Genomic DNA, 17,032 nt, shown 5'->3' with positions numbered 1-17,032 from the left:
CGTCCAAGGGCGCTCGGTGCCAGGCAGTAAACAAGGAAGCCGGCAGAATGTCACCCTGTGTCTGGCGGCCTGAGTGTGGCCATTGTTAGTGGCGGGTGGGGCTCTGGGCCAGCCCTCGTTGAGGGGCTGTGTTGCTGCCTTGCTTGCCCCGCGGGGGGCTCCACAGGGTGCTTTTGTGGACGCTGGGCCCCTTACAGGCTCTGGAGGTGACAGAGGCCCTCGGATAGGACAGGCTCGGGGCGGGGGCTCTGAGGGTGTGGGGTCAGGGGCTGCTGAGGCCCAAGGCTGTGGGTCCCCGATCACCAGTGACGCCGCCCCCTCTTGCACGGACAGGCGAGGAGGGAATGGAAGCTGGGCCTTTTCTTCCAGTCCAGCGGCCCCTGAGGGCTCCGGGGGCCTGGCTGGAGTTGGCCCTCCAGGAGAAGATGGCCGCGGTGTGGCGACACGAAAGCCAGCAGGGCGCACGGGGCGGGCCGCTCCCTGGGTGGGCAGGAGGCGCCCATCCCGGGAATTTGATTTCATCAAAGCTGAGAGGGATACGGGACACGGGATAGAAATTAAAACCTGGGGAGACGACTGCCAGTCTCTTAGCCAACCACAGGCTGCTTCTCTTGGTGTCTCTCCTCCCGCAGGGTCAGGGGTCGCAGGCAGGGGAGGCCTTCCTCCCTGGTCCCACTGCTGAGTGTAGACAGCCGGGGAGGGAGCAGGCCCACGGGGACCCACGGGGTCTGGGGAGCTGCCCGCCCGCCTCTGGTTCGGCTCAGAATTTACTCCAGGAGAAAACAGAGAGTGTCACTGGAGCACAACGCTGCCTCCATTTTTTTAAAGTCTCAAGGTTCTTGTCCTCCTGAGTCAGTCTGCTTCCTGCACAACCGTCTGGGGAGCTGGGAGCCTCTTATGTGGACCCACTCGGCCAACGGGAGGAGGACAGGGAAGCGCTCGTGAGGCAATTAAACAGAAATGCTTGCACGGCCCGGGTCACCCGGCCCCCCACCTCACCCCCACAGCGGCCCCGGGCCGCGGTGGCCCAGGTGTGTGTTAAAAAAGCAGAGGCCCGCTTGTCACCCTGCACGGACCAGGGATGGGCCTGAGAACCTGCATTTTAACCAGCTGCCCATGGTGGCCGGGGGCACACCACTCTGAGAACCCCCCTCCCTGAGTCTTCCCGACCTCCCTCACTCATCCGTTCAGGTAGAGAACACATATCGGGCGCCCACTGTATACTTGGACCAGTTCTAGGTGCAGGGGGTACTGCAGTGAAGAGCAAAAAAACCCCCAAAACAAAAAACAAAAGATTCTGCTCTCACAGAGCTTCGATTCTACTGGGAGAGGCAGACGGGAAAGGGACGGTGAGGACTGAAGGTGTCAGCTGGTGATGGGAACATAAAGCTGGGGAGGGACAGAGGTCAGGGCTGTGCAGGGGAGGGGCTGCCCCTTTTAAACACTGCTCAGGGAGACCCCTCTGGTGGGGGACAATTGGAGCAAGGGAGAAGAAGGAAGGGAGAGAGTGAGCCACATGGGTGTTAGGGGGAAAGCATTCCAGGTGGGGCACAGCCTGTGCAGAGGCCCTGTGGCAGGCGTGAGCTCAGCATGTTTGGGTAAAGTGCAGCCAGAGCAGAGGGAGGCAGGGAGAGATAGGAGACAGGATGGCTGCTGTGTAGGCCACCCCTGGCCTTTTCCCATCTCTCCTTGCCCCACCCCTGAGAGTTATATGCCACCTTTGGGCATCCTCCTGTCCCGGTGACACAATTGCGGGTGACAAGCCCCAATCCCTGGGTGCCTACGGAGAGCCTGCTCCGTGCAACGGACCGCAGCCAGCCCACAGGCGCCAAGCCGGCCTGTTTCCACCCCGCCCGCCCCCGGGGCCCAGGTTCTCTCCGCTGCCGCTACTCACTCATCTCCATGTACTCGGGGGTCAGGCCCGCGAAGGGCTCCAGGGTGTAGTCCACCTCGTAGCGCTGCTTCCTCTTCACGTACTCGTCGTGGTCAGGGGGGCTCCGGTGCCGCAGCCGCAGCGAGCGGATCAACTTCTTCATTTTCCTGAAAGGAGCGGGATGTGCGCTCAGCTCGGGGTCCGAGAAGGCGGGTTCTGGGGGCTGGCGTCCGACCCCTCCAAGCTGTCTTTCTGATTCTCTGAGCCGCCGCGTGTCTCAGATCCTGACCTAACTCATTGGCGGCGACTTCTCCACGGCAATGGCCTTTGCCCTTTCCCCCACTGACAGGCGGCGAGGGTCATCGCTCTATTTGTGACATAAGGAAACGGAGGTGCAGGGAGAGTGAACTGCCGCCTTAAACCCCCAGGGAGGGCCCCGCGGGTGTCAGGGGTCCGGCAGAGCATGGAAAATAGTCCAGCACGTGCCCGACTCTGGAGGGCCGGCTGCCTTGTGGAGGGAACGGGATGGGAGTCTCAAAGGGCACAAGGCAAGAGCCTCCGGGTCCTCCATCAGCCAACCCTGGGGAGCCAGCAGGTCTGGGGGCGCCCGTCGGTACCCCACATCCTCCCCCAGTTGGGGAGGAGGGGGTCCTCTCGACATCCACCCTCTCCTCATCCACTGTGGGGCGGCTATTGCCCCGTCTTCCCCTCTGTCCTCACCACCTCCCTGTTCCCGGTGCCCCCATCCTGGTCCGGGCCCCACATCACTTGTCACCCAGACCACCGTCAGAGCCCCCAGGCACCCACAGCCCAGCCTCCTCCGCTCCGCCGCGAGGCCGGCTGCTACTCACGGGATGCCAATCTCAAACAGGTTGTTCTGGATCAGCTGCTTGCCCAGCATGATGATGCTGAGCTGGATGCAGAGCTCCATCAGGCAGCCCCCCGGGGCGCACTGCGGGACAGAGGGCAGGGGCGTCAGACCCCGGCCGAGCCACCGCGGACGCCTGGAGGGATGACCGCAGCCCCCAGGGAGGGTTGTGAAAGAACTGTGTCCTCCGTGTCCTAACCCCGGGAGCCCCAGAATGTGACCTCATTGGGAAACAGGGTCTTTGCAGATGTGACCAAGTGAAATGAGGTCACGCTGGAGTGGGGTGGGCCCTGATCCAGGGACTGGTGTCCTTGGAAGAGAGAAAATCCAGGAGCCACAGAGGGCAGAAGGTGAAGTGGAGACAAGGCAGAGACAGGAGAGAGGCCGGCAAGCAGCGCCGGAAGCTGGGAGAGAGGCCGGGAAGGACCCCCCCTAGAACTTCGGGGGGGAGGGCAGCCCTGCTTAGCCTGGACTCTGGACTTCCGGCCTCCAGAACAGCCAGAGAAGAAAATTCCATTGTTTCCAGGCCCCGGGTCTATGGCATTGTGTTGCGGCCGCCCCAGGAAGCTGACACACCTGGCCCACAGGCTGTCGGGGTGGGACCGAGGCTCGGAGAGGGGAGCACACTGCCGGGGAGGGGCAGTGGCCGGGCTGGATTTCCTCCTCCCCTGGGGCCGCGGCAGGCTGGGCCCGTGCAGGGAAAGCCACGTGGTGAGGCAGCCTGATGCCCCCGTCCTCAGCGGGCTTGTGCTGCGTCAGGCCAGGAGTCGGGCAGGCAGGTGATGGGCAAAAAGCTTAATTCCCCTGAGTGAAGGGAAATAAAGGGGACCCTGATGACCCCCTGGGCACAGCAGACGCCTCTCTGAGTCCCAGGCAAAAATATATGCTGGAGAGCCATCATTTCATAAAAAATAGGGATGTCCTTTGTTTTATTCTCTTCTTCAAAGTCATTTTCCCAACTTCTCCAACCATTCAAGAATTTGACAGGACATCATCTAAGTAAAGGACGTGTCACGTAATCTGGGGGCACGTTATGGGCTTTTCACAAACATCCGATACCGTGGATGCAGCCCACGTCTTGGGATGTTCAGGGCCTGGTACTCAGGTGGTTGAACCTTTAGGTTGTGCCCCAGGCAGCCAGATCACCCTGTACCTGACACCCACCTCACTCCTCCCTACTCTGTTTCGCAGGGTCTTTATCAGGAAGACCCACCACCCTATTTTCCAATAAGCTGAATTATTCTGGGAGTTGGAAATGCCAACCGGTTCTACCGAGGCCTGAACCGCTGACAGGCCCTGAAGCCTCCTATCGGTCTGATGGAGCTATTAGAACAAGTCAGGGGGCCAGGACCCCGCGGCAGAAGGCGGCTGGCTCGCTAACCAGACCCGCAGCAGCCGGAATCGCTGAGCAGAAGCCAAAGGTCACCAGCGTTGTGTTTGGAAGGAGAGAGACGGGCATTTCAAAGTTAAAGCCAAAAAACGTAGCTGAGTTCTGCTTTTTCCCCATGAATTCATCTTAACCAAAGAGAAAACAACATTAAAGGTCTTACAGAAAAAGAAAAAAAAAAATCGGTGTAACTGTCTGAACAGAAACGAGGGCAGAACAGGCCCCCCGAGGAGGGAGCAGGCCGTCGCTGCTGCTCCGTAGGCAACGTGCCCCGTAGCTTCTCCCAAGTTTGCCGTTGGACCAAATTGGGGAACGGAGTGGAAGGGGCCCCAGGAAACGGGCGCCACCTCACTTACCTCTTCCATCCGGAAAGAGCGGAAAATGTACACGTAGTCGCCGGGGCGGCCCACAAATCTGCAACGATGTGGGGCAGTCAGAAAGGAGGGACCCGGCTTGGGGACACCCCGAGGGGCTGTGCTTCCGAAGGCGGGGCCGCGAGTGGACGGCAGGCTTCTCCCCACCCCTCGCCGGTGAGACACCCACCACAGGGGTTTGCTGTTGGTGGGATCCCCAACCCACAGAGGGGTGGGACAAGCCAGCTTCATCAGGCACCCACGAGGCTGAAGGGCAGCCGGAGGGAGAGGGGGCCAGGAGGGGACTCAGGCAAAGCTGCCCAGGTGCAGACCGTGCCACCTGCCACGGCCAGGTCACAAGAGGGGACCTCGGACAGGCTGGGGCGGGGTAGCCCCTCTCAGCTTCCTGTGGGACGTGCGGGGACGGGGGACCCTCTGAGAGCCTGCTGTGTTGTCATGGATGCTCTGGGCGGGCCCGGGACCCTGTGGCCCGGCTCTGGGACCCTGGGGAGGGAGGGTGGCAGTGGCTCTTGTAAACCACGGTGCTGAGGAAGGAGACCTGGGGAGGGGTTCTGAGACCAGACCTGCCAGCCCCTGGAAGGAGGGGTGCTGGGGAGGCTCGGTGCGTGGGCTAGAGGCCCCTCCAAGCTCAGGACAGCTCCAGAGGGTGCAGGCACGGGGGGCCACCCTGCCACCAGCTTGAAACAGCCAGCTGGCCTGTGGCTGCACTTCTTACACCTTCTCCTGTGGTCCTCGCCCCTCTGAGTCCTCCCGACCCACTGTGGGGGCATCTGGAGCCCAGCGCCTTGGGGTCTGCTGCCCGGGGTCCCCACTGCCTGGGGTCCCCACTGTCCAGAGTCCCCATTGCCTGAGGCCCCTGCTGGCCATCATCCCTGCTGTTCAGGGTCCCCACTACTGGGGGGTCCCTGCTGCTTGGGGTCTCTGATGTTTGGGGTACCCACTGTCTGGGATCTCCACTGTCCAGGGTCCCTGCCACCCAGGGTCCCCACGCCTGGCACCCCAGCAGGAGCAGAGCCTCTCCCAGAACTCTGTGGCCATGGGACCCACACCGCCCGCTCTGCCCTGGGCCCGGGTGCCCCCTCTCCCCAGGGGGTAGGGGAGGGGAGCCTCCTACTGGACCGGGAGGGGCCAGCTGGGGAAAAGCAGCGAGTTCCAGCCACTGAAGGAGTCCCTACCGGCCTTTGAAGAAAGCCACGTAAAAGATGGGGGTGTAGGAATTCACAAACTTCAGCAGGAAAGCCTTGAAGATCAGCCTCTCCTCAAAGCTCTTCTCTGTCTTTGGAACCTCTGGAGGGAGAGAGATGCACGCTGCTGAGCGGCCGTCACAGTCCAGGCCGACCGCTGTCCTGAAGGCTCAGAGAGGGGAAGGGACCAGCCCGAGGTCCCACAGCAGGGTGAGGTGACTCAGGGCTGCTCGGCCCGGGGCCACAGATAACGCGGCCCGGGGCACGGTCGCCCCAGAACGTGGGCACTCACCAATCTTGGTGAGCCACCTGGCGATGCAGCCATAGACCTCGTCCAGGAGGATAATGACCACCAGGTTGATGATGACCGCGGTGGCCGTGACCGTGACCCGGATGTTGGACCTCACCGACGGGGAGGAGTTCATGGCTAAGGCAGCGGCCGTGGAAATTCTGTAGATGATGACTCCGAGGACAATGGCAAAGGTCACGGCAATCTGCAGAGGGAGGAGGGGACGGATGCTCTTGGCTGGGCCCACCCGGGTCTCATCGGACGTCCCGCTTCTGCCCCCTCTGCCCCCACCAACCCCCCACCCCGCAGTGCTTCAGCTTCCAAACAAGGACAGACACTTCTTGTCGTCCACCAAATGCCAGGGGTGTTACGGGTGTTAACGTCACAGATGGGTGGATGAGGGGCTGGTTTCTGTTCTACGGAGACAGTTCAGAGATGTTAGGTGACCAGGTCAGGTCACCCAGCGCATGAGCTGGGGTTGACCGGGTGGGTCTGAGCTTCAAGTCTGAAGTTTGTGGGATCCGCTGTGGGGCATCGTGCGTTCTCTCTCCCCACGGTCCCCAAAAGGACACAGGGTGGCCGCAACCCCGGGGACTGCCTTGGCTTGTGTGATGGCAGGCTGACTACGGGGCGGTGACATTCTCGGATAGACGGCTGTTACGGAAAGCGGATGGGGCATGGCCTCGTCCCATCCCGGGTGGGCAGTGCTGCAGGTCTGGCTGGGCGCCTTCTGCCAACCTCCCCAGGAGCCACCAGCACTCTTCTTGCTCATCCCCGAGGGCGAGCCCCTCATCTTGCCAAACCCACTATTGGACCAGAACATTCTGTCAAACTCAGGCTGGCAGTTGCCTGCGAGACAGCCGTGGGAGCTGGCTAGGATGACAAGTTTGTTCCGTGTGGAGCCGTCCTTCTGCCTGGGTTCCTTTTCCTCCAAGGCCCTACCTCTGCCGGGAAGACCCGTCCTCACCCTGTCCTGCCCTGGGGTGGGGACACCTGAAAACCCCAATGCTGAGGACGCCCTGGGGATGGAGGGTGGCTGCGCTGGGTGGTCAGCCAAGCCCGACCCCACCTGCGGGGTGCGGGCTCCGCGCTCTTCCCGCTCCCTCCTGAGCCTCGCATCCCTCATTCCCACGAAGCCTCGCCCTGCTGGAAGGGTCCCTGGTGGCTCCCAGGACAGTCCTGCAGAGGCAGGGGCTGCGTGTGTGTCTCTCAGGTTGCAGCTGGAAAGGCTGTGTTTGGTTTACCCCGGAGCGAGACCCCAGCCGTCCGAAATTGAGGAAAGCTCTTAGTTTAGACTTTGGGCCCCTGAACTCTTCTGCACACATCAGGGGTGATTAAACAGGGGCCACTCCCTACCCAGGAAACCGGCCGCGGCACCCACACGACATCCTGGCAAGAGGGCGGCCTGGGGCGAGGTGTGGGTGCCACTCCCGGCCAGCTCCGGGAATGAGGGCTTTCCTTGGAAAATCCCTCGCTCCTGCCAAGAGGCCCCTCCCTGGAAAGGCCTGCCCTGGCCTCAGGGATGTAACCTGTGCCAGGAGGGAGGCGCGTATGGCAGCCGGGCCTGCAGGGTGACTCGGAGGAAGGCGCCCCCTTCTCCCCGCTGGAGGGCGGGTGTGCCCCCTTGAAGGGCAGCCCTCCAGCTGTCTCCCTTCCTGGGTGCAACCTCCCTCATGGAAGGAAAGGGCCATGAGGCCAGGGTTTGGCCCATGTGTTCACACTGGCGTCTCCAGGACACGTCATAGGTACTCAACCAATACTCGTTCAGTGAACGGAGCTCCCCAGCGGGGACCACACTGACTGATGTGTCTGTGACGGGGTCACCAGAACATCGAGGGCCCACTGATTCCCTCCCCACCCCCCCCTCTGCTGGGAGCGACAACATGCCCCCTTCCCAGCCTCCTTGCAGACAGAGGTGGCCCCGCAAAACGGTCTGATGGGCGACATGCCAGCAGAGGCTGTGGGTGGGGTGTCCGGGAAACCCCTTCAAAGAGGGGGCACCGGCTTCCATCTCCTCCTCGCCTCCAGCCTGGAAGGTGGAGGTGATGAGGGATCAAGACAAGCCCGGGCTCCGTGTCTCCAAGCCGGTACGGAAGAGCGGGGCCCTGGGGCAGGCGGCCTGATTGGCACCTGGCTCCACCCCTCCTGGCTGGAGGCCTGGGGAGAGCAGCCACACCTGTGGCCTCAGTTTCTTCATCAGTAGGAGGGGGACGGGATGGGGACAGGCACCTTGTGAGGACTGAAGGAGACTCCTCACAAGGCTCTTAGGCTGGCCCTGCACATGCTCAGCCTCGGTCCACGGCGGCCGACCCAGGCCCCCTGGGTACCAGGCAAGGGGCTGGGCCACAAAAATCTCTGACCTCAGGTTCCCGGGCTGGACGAGGGGACGGTGATTTTACTACAGGGCCTGAAGGGGGCCCTGACCTCCCGGGCGAGGACGAAAGCAGAGCTCGCACGGGGGCGGAGACATTCCATGGCGGAGGCCCCATCAATTTGGGATTAAAATCCCCAAAGAGGGTGGAGGCACCGGGCGACTTATTCAGATCAGCATCATCCACGAGCCCAGGGTCCAGACCCGTGGTCACTTGAGTAGCACCGTTCTAAGTTTTGTCCTGTCTCTGCATTATTTACTTAATGTTGCCCTTTAAAACTCCGCAGTTTTGTTTTAAATAAGATGTGTGAAATCCCAGGTTTGAATGACCAGTTACTCCAACGTGTCACTCTCAGAACGAGAGACGCGTATCAGGGACTGTGTGCAATCATCTCGTGACCTCCGGGCGTGCGGATCCCCCGGGGGTCACTGTGGAACCCGGGTCCCTGCCCACCTTAGGGGCAGCGGAGAGAGCTCCCCCAACCCCCGCCGCCCCACCACGCCCTGGGGTCACAGCAAAGCCAGGTCGATGGCTGACCCCGCTCTAGGTGAGCTCCGCACAGCTCCCTGTGGGTGGGGTCCCCTGATCTCCTCCCCCCTTAGCCTTCCGGAACTTACCATGAAGACAATGGAAACCAGGTTGGTGAAGTAGGCTGGGAAGCGGTCCCTCCAGGTGAGCTTCACCTTGTCTGTCTGCAAACGCCAAACAGTGCAGGGTCACCCGGGGGAACCATCACGGTGGAGAGAAGTCTGCGTGTGCGCGCACTCACGTGCGTGTGCGTGTGCCCGTGGGTGTTTGCGTGAACAACTTGGACAACAGAAATACTCAGAAACATCTTTACAAAAATGCCTGCAGGTGATGGATGATGCAAACATGGAGCTCAAAGAAGCGTCTGGGGCCTCATCACCTGGGAGATGATGTTATGCAATGACAGAAACGCTTGCACAACGTGCTTCCTCTGTGCACGGGGCGTAGAGCGCCAAATGGCCCTTCTCTCGATCAGACTCTTGGACCCAGGTCCGGAAGAAGCCTGGATCTGGAACCCATTTGTGTGTCTGAAAGTCTCCCTTCTAAGGCCAGAAGATCTGAGATGTTGTGCCCTTCGCCACCCAGACCATAATAGTTATTTTCCTTCGCAGAGCAAGTTGAAACACGCAACTAGCGTGACAAGTGAGAATGCCATCGGCCGCGTAGCAACGGCGCGCCGTGGTGACAGGCGGCCCGGAGGCTCCCTGGCTCGGGGATGGGTTGGTCTGGAGGAACCTAAGTAGGAGCTTGTTGCTCACCTGGGATGTTTCGAGAACGGGGGTGGATTTTAAATGGGAAAATGCATGTATTAGGTTAAAGAACGCAGACGAGGGCATGACGCCAGAGGCCACTCATTCCAGGGGCGGGTGGCATGCGTGTTAACAAGAAGACCAAGGAGGACAGGTGGCAGGCAGTTGTGACAAGCTCCGAGTAAGGACAGAGCCCCTCCCACCCCCCCACGAACCCACCGTAGCCATGCAGTGACATCTCAACACGCGTCACAGCTCGCTGGGCGCGGAAAGGAAGGCGGAGAAACACGGATGTGAATGTTAAAAAACAAAAAAACAAAAACACAACAGAATCGGTCGAGGAAAACACAACGGACTTTGGTCATCTGCAAACAGTCAAGACTCGCGTGGCCCCGAAGGAGAGAAAAGTACCAATTTCACCCCCGCCATGGCAGTCTTAACCCTCTGCTTCCATTTGTTTGTTGACTCCTCCGGAATATGCCGGCGCTTCTGAGGGCGGGTGGAGGGAACAAGAGAGCACCATAGGGTGACGCTTCCAGGCGCTGGCAGCCCGCGGCGCCCAGGTCCCGTCGCCCCCTTGGCGGCAGGCTCGCCCTGAGGCATGCTGACTGCCGAGGGTGACTCAGGTGCTGGGCATTTTCCACCAGTAAGAGGTGGCAGAGACCCACATTCTCAAAGAAAGACTGTGACAGAGGTCACGGAAACAGATAAGGGTTTTGAGACATAGACTCCAGCACGGGAGCTCGGGGGTCTGGAAGGCCCATCGCACAAGCCGGGTGCAGTAATCCACATGGTGCATCTACGCAAAGGCACGATTATTCTGAGCATTTTATGCCAACGGGAGGGAAGTCGCACCCAGAACTGCTGAGTTTAATGTACCAATTCAGGGGCGGATCTTTTCTTATTTTTTTCCCCTGAATGAATTTGGTGCCATAGCCGGGGGAAAAAAATGAAAACCAAAAGGTAGCTGCTGGGAGCCAGTGAGATGGAGGAGAAAATAAAGGGTGTACCCGCCAGAAGCGTACAGGGCCTGCGGTGACCCTCAGAGCCCGGCAGAAATTAACCTGGACCTTTGCACGTGGTCAAAGGCCTTGGGTGAGAGCCTGGGAGATGCTCCCGGCACAGCAGCCCCAATCCACTGTCGCGGCGGGATTTAGTCCCTTGACTTAAAGGGACCCGGCATGTGCCACAAAGCTTTTTTTTTTTTTCTCCTTAGGAGGGAATGAAACACCCATCCCTGCTCAGGCTGAGGATGCGGTACCGAACACGGTCTCGGTGGCCCCCAGTGGAGGCCTGCAGGGCTTTGGAGGCAGTGGCGTCCCTGCCTCTCCCTTTGGGAGGAGGAAACGAGCCCAGAGGGGCTAATGGAGCTGGTCAGGGACCCAGGTGGCTGCTCAGAAGGCAGCCCGCACTGGAACGTGCGCATGTTCTGATTTGTTCCATTGAAGAGGCGGTCTCCTTATTTGGGGCGAGAACTCACACTTCCGTGGTTATTTTCTCTGCACTGAGTCCTGCGCAGGCTCTGAGGGGGTGCTGAGGGAGGCGTACCCCTTTTCAGCTGCAGTGGGGACTAAGCTGGATTTTTGACGTGTGATGGGAGCTGGGGTCCGAGAGGGGGCTTCTGGGGCACCCACTTTACCCCACGGGTAGGATTTTGGCAATTGCAACCCCCGGCTACTTTGAACCAGCAAACCCTGTCCATGTGACACAACGACAAGGAAAGACAGACCCAGGGGTTTGTCCCGATCAGTCCCAGGGGCTGGGCGTGCCAATGGGACAGCGAACGCTGGGAACTGGGAAGAGCAGCCTTCAGCTGTTCCCCATCCCTTCATGGCCTGGAGCAAACCTCCCCAGCCGCAGGTAGAGGCTGACGAGGGCTGGGGGGCGTGGGGAGGGAGCTCCGTGCTTATCATGTGAAAAAACCTCCTTAAAAAATAGCCAAGCATCTTTAGAGGTCTGTGAGAATTCAGGCTGCAAGTGTAAGACCCCCAACTCGAATGAGAGGTTTGGGGAGAAAGAAGGGCATTTATGATCAAAAGATCATGGCCTTAAGAGCATCACAAAACCATCTCTCTCACTCTCGTAGTCTGTGAGTGAAACAAGAAATTGGCCGTTTGCTCAGGCGCCCTGCTGGGGCAAACCCTTCCATTTCCTCATTCAACACAGAACACAAGGGGTGGCCACCAGGAACATCCAGCGTACTGCAAAAGAGCTGCCAAGCGACCTGGTTCTCGATGTTGAAATGTTGGCTGAAGTTTGAGATCACCCTTAGGATAGATTAAGAAGGTAGATCTACAGCTGGTGTGACAAATTACGGCCTGCGGCCAAATCCGGCCCCCTGCTTGTTTTTATAAATAAAGTTTTATCGGAACACAGCCAGGCCCATTTGTTTACCTGTTGTCTACGGCAGCTTTCATGCTATAGTGGCAGAATTGAGTAGTTGTGACAGAGGCCTGCAGAGTCTAAAATACTATCTGACCCCTGTCTGGGTGCCAGCCCTGAGTCTACAATGTTTGCTGACCCCTTGGTCTATATTCTTGATGAACATACAGTGCTTGCTAACTCCCTGGTCTATACTGTTGATGAACGTACAGTGTTTGCTGACCCCTGGTCTATACTGTTGATGAATGCACAGTGTTTGCTGACCCCTTGGTCTATACTGTTGATGGACGTACAGTGTTCGCTGACCCCCTGGTCTATACTGTTGATGAATGTACAGCGCTTTTTTACTGCTGGCAAAGCCAACTGGCAGCGGCCACCGTACCTCTTTGCTTTTGGATTCTTTCCTAAGCGACTTCTCCAAAACTCTGGCTTCATATTCGGCCCTGGGATGGTCCTGCGAAAGAAACCACGTCAACATGGAGCCTTGTTAATTGTGAGTTGCAGATTGCCCCACACGAGCACACATGGCAAATTCAGTCCATAGACGCGCCTTGAGCGCCCTTCGGGGCCAGTTCCTGGCTGGCTGTCTGTGCCATTTCTAATTTAGAATTCCCCGTGTGCAGTCCGCCCAGGATTGTCCCCTTCTTGGGGACCCCAGCCCATTGGGAAGGCCACAGACTCTGGCTCTGTGTCCTGGAGGCACGAGAGTCTATGCCAGGCTGCAGCTTGACCCGTGGCCCGCTTTCTCCTTGTGAACAGCCAGCCGTGAACGGGCCCCCGAGAACGTCCTATCAGGAGCCGTGGGGGTCAGAAGAGACGGCAGTAAGTGACAGCAAGCGCGGGCACCCTGGGGCGCCAGGCCTCGGGGCAGCCCAGAGCAGATCAGCGAAGGGCGCTGGAAGGGAAGACAGGGGTTAAGAGAGACCGGAGGCTGGGGGAAGCAGAGACCCCGCCTGCCGTGGAACCGTGCCGTAGAGACAGACGGATCAGGTGCGAGAAGGCCCCTCTCCCGGGGAGACAGGCTGTGGGAAGATAGAGGAGCGACAAAAAAATTCCAAACCTTGACGGCCTCCTTCGGGGAACCAGAAACGGAAAAACAAAAACAGAAAGATTTCGTTACTCGTGCTGCTTTTTAAGAAATAAGCCACGTCCTCTAAAGATAATTTTCTCAAGAACCGGGAGGAAGGCGGATGGGCGCCGGTGGCCGAGGACGACTCGGGCAGCTGGGACCAGCTAAGGGCCACTGCCGCCTGAGGGTGACCGCCAGCTGCGTGTTTCGGGAATTCCCGAGGGAGCGCCGGGCTGACACTTCTCCAGTCAGGGAGGGACACACAGGCCAGATGCCCGACACACGCTCCCTTCCGCTCCGACAGCCAAGGCCTGCGGTTCAGACTCTGCCTGGGGTGATTAACTCCCCAACGGGGCCCAGGCCGCCATGCGGGGCTCACTTTGGGGGACTCACTCACGCCCCCGGCGCCCGGTGCCCAACGGCTCTGATCGCCATCCCCGAATCAGGCGCCCGAGCGATCCGAGTGAAGAGCTCACGGGACGGGTCCCCCAGGGGCTGAACAAGGGGACAGCCTGGCTCCTTCCCAGCCCCAACTGTCCCCCAACCACGGGGATGACCTGAAACGGACATTCTAAATCTTCTAAAATAATGAGACGGTGACTCTTTTTTTGTTCTATTTGCATCTTGAAACGGGAGCCAGGAAAGAATCTGCCCAGGCAGACGGCTGACCCGGACCCCACCACGGGGACAGGGTGCCTGGCTTCACCCCTAAAGAGCTGCGTGTCAAGGACAGGGTGCACAGGTCTTGGTCTGGCCCCTGGCTAGCCCGATGATGGGTTATGGGGATCTTACTGGGTTCTGCTCTAAGGGCTTTATATCTATTGACGCACTGAGATCCCCTCAAACCCTATCGAATGAGGACTAAGCCTCAGTCCCTACTTGAGAGGTGAGGACCCGGACGCACAGAGACCTTAAGAGACTTGCCCCAGGTCACACAGCAAGGGTGGTGCCGAATCAGGGTGGAACCCCACGGCCTGGCCCCAGAGGCCCCACCGTGCCTCTCCCAGCAGACTCTAGTCCCCTTGTCTATCGACAATATTGTCAGCACAGAGCCCGCACGTCAGCTTCTCTGACTGCACGACACACTTGGCCGAAGAGGGACTGACTGACCCAGCCTTGGGAGCGAGCACGTCGTGTGGGAAATACAATAGGAATATTTAAAAAGAGTGACGGAAGCGATTTCCACAGGACAAGGAAAATGCATGAGAGGTTTCTCCTTTTTAAAAAAAGGTGCACGGTGGTTTATAAAATTACGTAGCGGTCGTGGGCCACATCTTACAGCTCCGCTCTGTGCCGCGGCTATTTGTGGGGACCAATTTTCCTTCTCATTCACGCTCACCCCACGGGGAATTCTGGCTGGAGCTGGCAATTTGGAACAGGGCTGTGGCAAGGCTTCCCCTGGGGGACCCCGGGCAGAGGGGTTCACCCCCAGCCCAGCAGCCCTTTGATCCCGAATGCCCCCCTCTCTTTGGAACACGGAGATGCCCAGCATCTGGTCCTCGCTCTCCTGGGAAAGCATCTGCTCCCGCTTCTCAGCCACGCCTCACCACAGGCGGGAAGCGGGCTCTGACGAGCACAGGTTTGGCACCAGGACAAAGGCTCAGAGCCGCGTTTGGGACTTGTCCTCATTGGCGGCGGCAGTCCCCTCCCCAGACCCACCGGGCCTCCCCCAGACACGATGAGGTCAGTGTGGTGAGCCCTGGCATGTGGCCCTGACCGCGCTGGTGGGTGGCGCGTCTGTGTGAGCATCGAGATCAGAAACACTCCAGCAGACATCAGACGGTCGCCCAGGCAACCGCGGGTGATTCAAACACCAGAGAGAGGAGCCGGGAAGCAGACAAGGGAGCTGCCTGGCCCGGGCTTCACGACCTCCCGCTTCCACGTGAGTCGCCAGGAGGTATCGGGGCAGACACAGGGGAAGGCATGGGGGACCTGCCACCAAACCCACTCACCTCCTCCTCCTCGAAGCCGGTGAGGTCCCAGCGGTAATTCAGCCGCATCTGTTTCCGCTTCCAGTGTTCCATGAAGGTCGCGGCTGCAGGCAGGGAGGAAAACCAGACAGTCAGGGGCGCCCCCGAAACATCCGATGACATAAAAGCATCCTCCTCTTCTGCACCACTTGGTGAGCGAGGGTGACGGCGTGCTGGACCACAAACGTCACATGAACTGACCCGGTCAGTTCTCCGGCCGGTCCTGTGAGGCAGGGGATTGCTTTCCCATTGTACAGATGGAGAAACTGAGGCACGGGGAAATGAAGGCCCGGCCGAGTTTACTCAGACAGCCAGAGAGGGGCCAGGCAGGCTGCTCCCAGAGCCTGGGCTTTTAACTGCCCTGTTTGACCAATATTGGGGACCCCAGGTCACAGGTGGGGGTCCTGAGGTTGGAAAGGGTGAGGGGTGGGCCAAGGCCACGCACCCAAGCTTCCAACCTACGCAGGGGGTCTGAGTGCTGAGCTGCACTCCTAGCCACTACATCTTGCTCCACAATCTTAACAGACTGAACATAGTTCAAACGCCCCCTCCTCCGGGAAGCCTCGGATCATCCCCCGCAGTGTCAGAAAGGAACCAGCTCCTTCAGGGATCTCTCCTGCTCCGGGCGTCCACACTGCCCTTCCATTAGGATCCCTGTCCCGTGTGGAGTGGCCCCTCTGGGGTGAGGCGCAGGGGTAGGGCCTCGTTCATCTGGATTCCTGGCACACATCAGTGCCCGGCACAGACAGGGCTCAGGAGTGCTCACTGAATGAATGGACGGCTTCTGTGAGCACCAGTGGCGGAGCTATTTATCAGTAATGCTCCCCCCCAACAGAGGCCGATCGGCAGAGGCTGAGGGTGGGCAGCAGGTGACTCAGAGCTCAGGATGCTTGAGCTGTTCTGTACCAGGCGCTGTTGGAAAAACCATCACGTGAAGTATCAATCTGAGTTAAACCTCACAGTAATCCCAGGAGGGAGGTGCCATTCCTTCCTCCGTTTTTCCGGAGGAGGAAACTGAGGCTCAGAGCAATTAAATGGCTTGTCTGATTAAGTGGTGGCATCAAGATGGAAATCAAATGAGATGAGTAACCGTGACACTTTAGTGCAAATTGACCAATGTGGTCCTTCACTGGGGAAGAATGCAGCTTTGGCATCAGCAAGAAGTGGGTCTGAAGCTGACTCATCTCCCAGCTCAGAGAGCTTTAGTCTACACAGAATGTGTCCCCTCCCCATTAAAGTGAGGAGAGAACAGGGTCGCTGAGTTTGCCTGTATTTGTACATAATTTGGTACACTTTAAGTTTTAGCTACTGTCCCAGTCAAGCCCAGCTGGGAGACAGGAACCTCTCCAGGTCTTTCCAACTGGGGTAATTTAATCCTGGAAATTGGCCACACGGGTGATGATACAGCTCAGAAGACAAGCAAGGGATGGTGAGACCACCCAGAGATTAGCAACGGCAGGCAGCTGCTGCCAGCACAGGGGTGAAGGGACAATGGGACATGGTGTTACAAGCGCCAGAAATTGGGGCTGCCCAAAAGAAGCTGGGATTGTGGACGGAGGGATTTCTGGTGGGGGTCAGAGCCACGCAGGAGACAAAGCCTCTACCAGAGATGCCCCAGGAAGCAGAGGGAGATGGGGAGAAATACCCCGGCTTCTCCCCATCCTCCGCCTTCTGATCTCCCATCAGGGCTTCCAATTGGCTGAACCGAACAGGAAATGGGAGAGCAAAGGAGCCTGGGAAATGTAGTTCCCTGTGCTACAGATTGGTACTCAGCGAACACACGCGGAGCAGCATCACGGTGGCAAGGACTCCAGGGGGGGCCGGGCACCTGCCACCAGGAAGCCTGTGGTCTGGGCGGGCCCACCTGCGGCCGCACCACGTCCCGAGAAGGAAGAAGTGAGGATGCTTCCTCCCGCTTCTTTTGACCTGTCCTTCGTCCACTGCGGCGGCAGAGGTCGGGGCTGTCTGACCTCTTCCGTCCTGGCAG

General features: G+C 59.3%; 1 protein-coding gene and 1 long non-coding RNA gene across 17 annotated transcripts in view; one reads left to right on the top strand and one right to left on the bottom strand.

The window, feature by feature from the left end:
- The window catches only part of ANO1 (anoctamin 1), a 168,342-nt gene that overhangs the window by 16,262 nt on the left and 135,048 nt on the right, over nucleotides 1-17,032 (bottom strand). For 7 of the 16 annotated variants that reach the window (XM_070564372.1, XM_070564379.1, XM_070564373.1 and 4 more), the window contains 10 exons: nucleotides 15,028-15,110; nucleotides 13,067-13,078; nucleotides 12,389-12,460; nucleotides 10,036-10,113; nucleotides 8,965-9,039; nucleotides 5,979-6,180; nucleotides 5,678-5,789; nucleotides 4,485-4,542; nucleotides 2,725-2,825; nucleotides 1,895-2,040 (listed from right to left, as the gene is read on the bottom strand). In XM_070564372.1, the coding sequence (XP_070420473.1) occupies nucleotides 1,895-2,040; nucleotides 2,725-2,825; nucleotides 4,485-4,542; nucleotides 5,678-5,789; nucleotides 5,979-6,180; nucleotides 8,965-9,039; nucleotides 10,036-10,113; nucleotides 12,389-12,460; nucleotides 13,067-13,078; nucleotides 15,028-15,110 (939 nt within the window). The remainder of the gene's footprint in view (nucleotides 1-1,894; nucleotides 2,041-2,724; nucleotides 2,826-4,484; nucleotides 4,543-5,677; nucleotides 5,790-5,978; nucleotides 6,181-8,964; nucleotides 9,040-10,035; nucleotides 10,114-12,388; nucleotides 12,461-13,066; nucleotides 13,079-15,027; nucleotides 15,111-17,032) is intronic. The other 9 variants (XM_070564377.1, XM_070564381.1, XM_070564376.1 and 6 more) reach the window with 3 other exon arrangements.
- Nucleotides 3,284-3,978, top strand: LOC139074394 (uncharacterized). Its single transcript, XR_011523978.1, has 2 exons — nucleotides 3,284-3,520; nucleotides 3,933-3,978. It is a non-coding gene; the product is annotated as an uncharacterized lncRNA (long non-coding RNA).

Source organism: Equus przewalskii, chromosome 11 (assembly GCF_037783145.1).
Source record: "Equus przewalskii isolate Varuska chromosome 11, EquPr2, whole genome shotgun sequence".
Taxonomy (NCBI): Eukaryota; Metazoa; Chordata; class Mammalia; order Perissodactyla; family Equidae; genus Equus; species Equus przewalskii.
The sequence above is the reverse complement of the archived record's forward strand: the minus strand, read 5'-3'. Positions and strand labels throughout refer to the sequence as shown.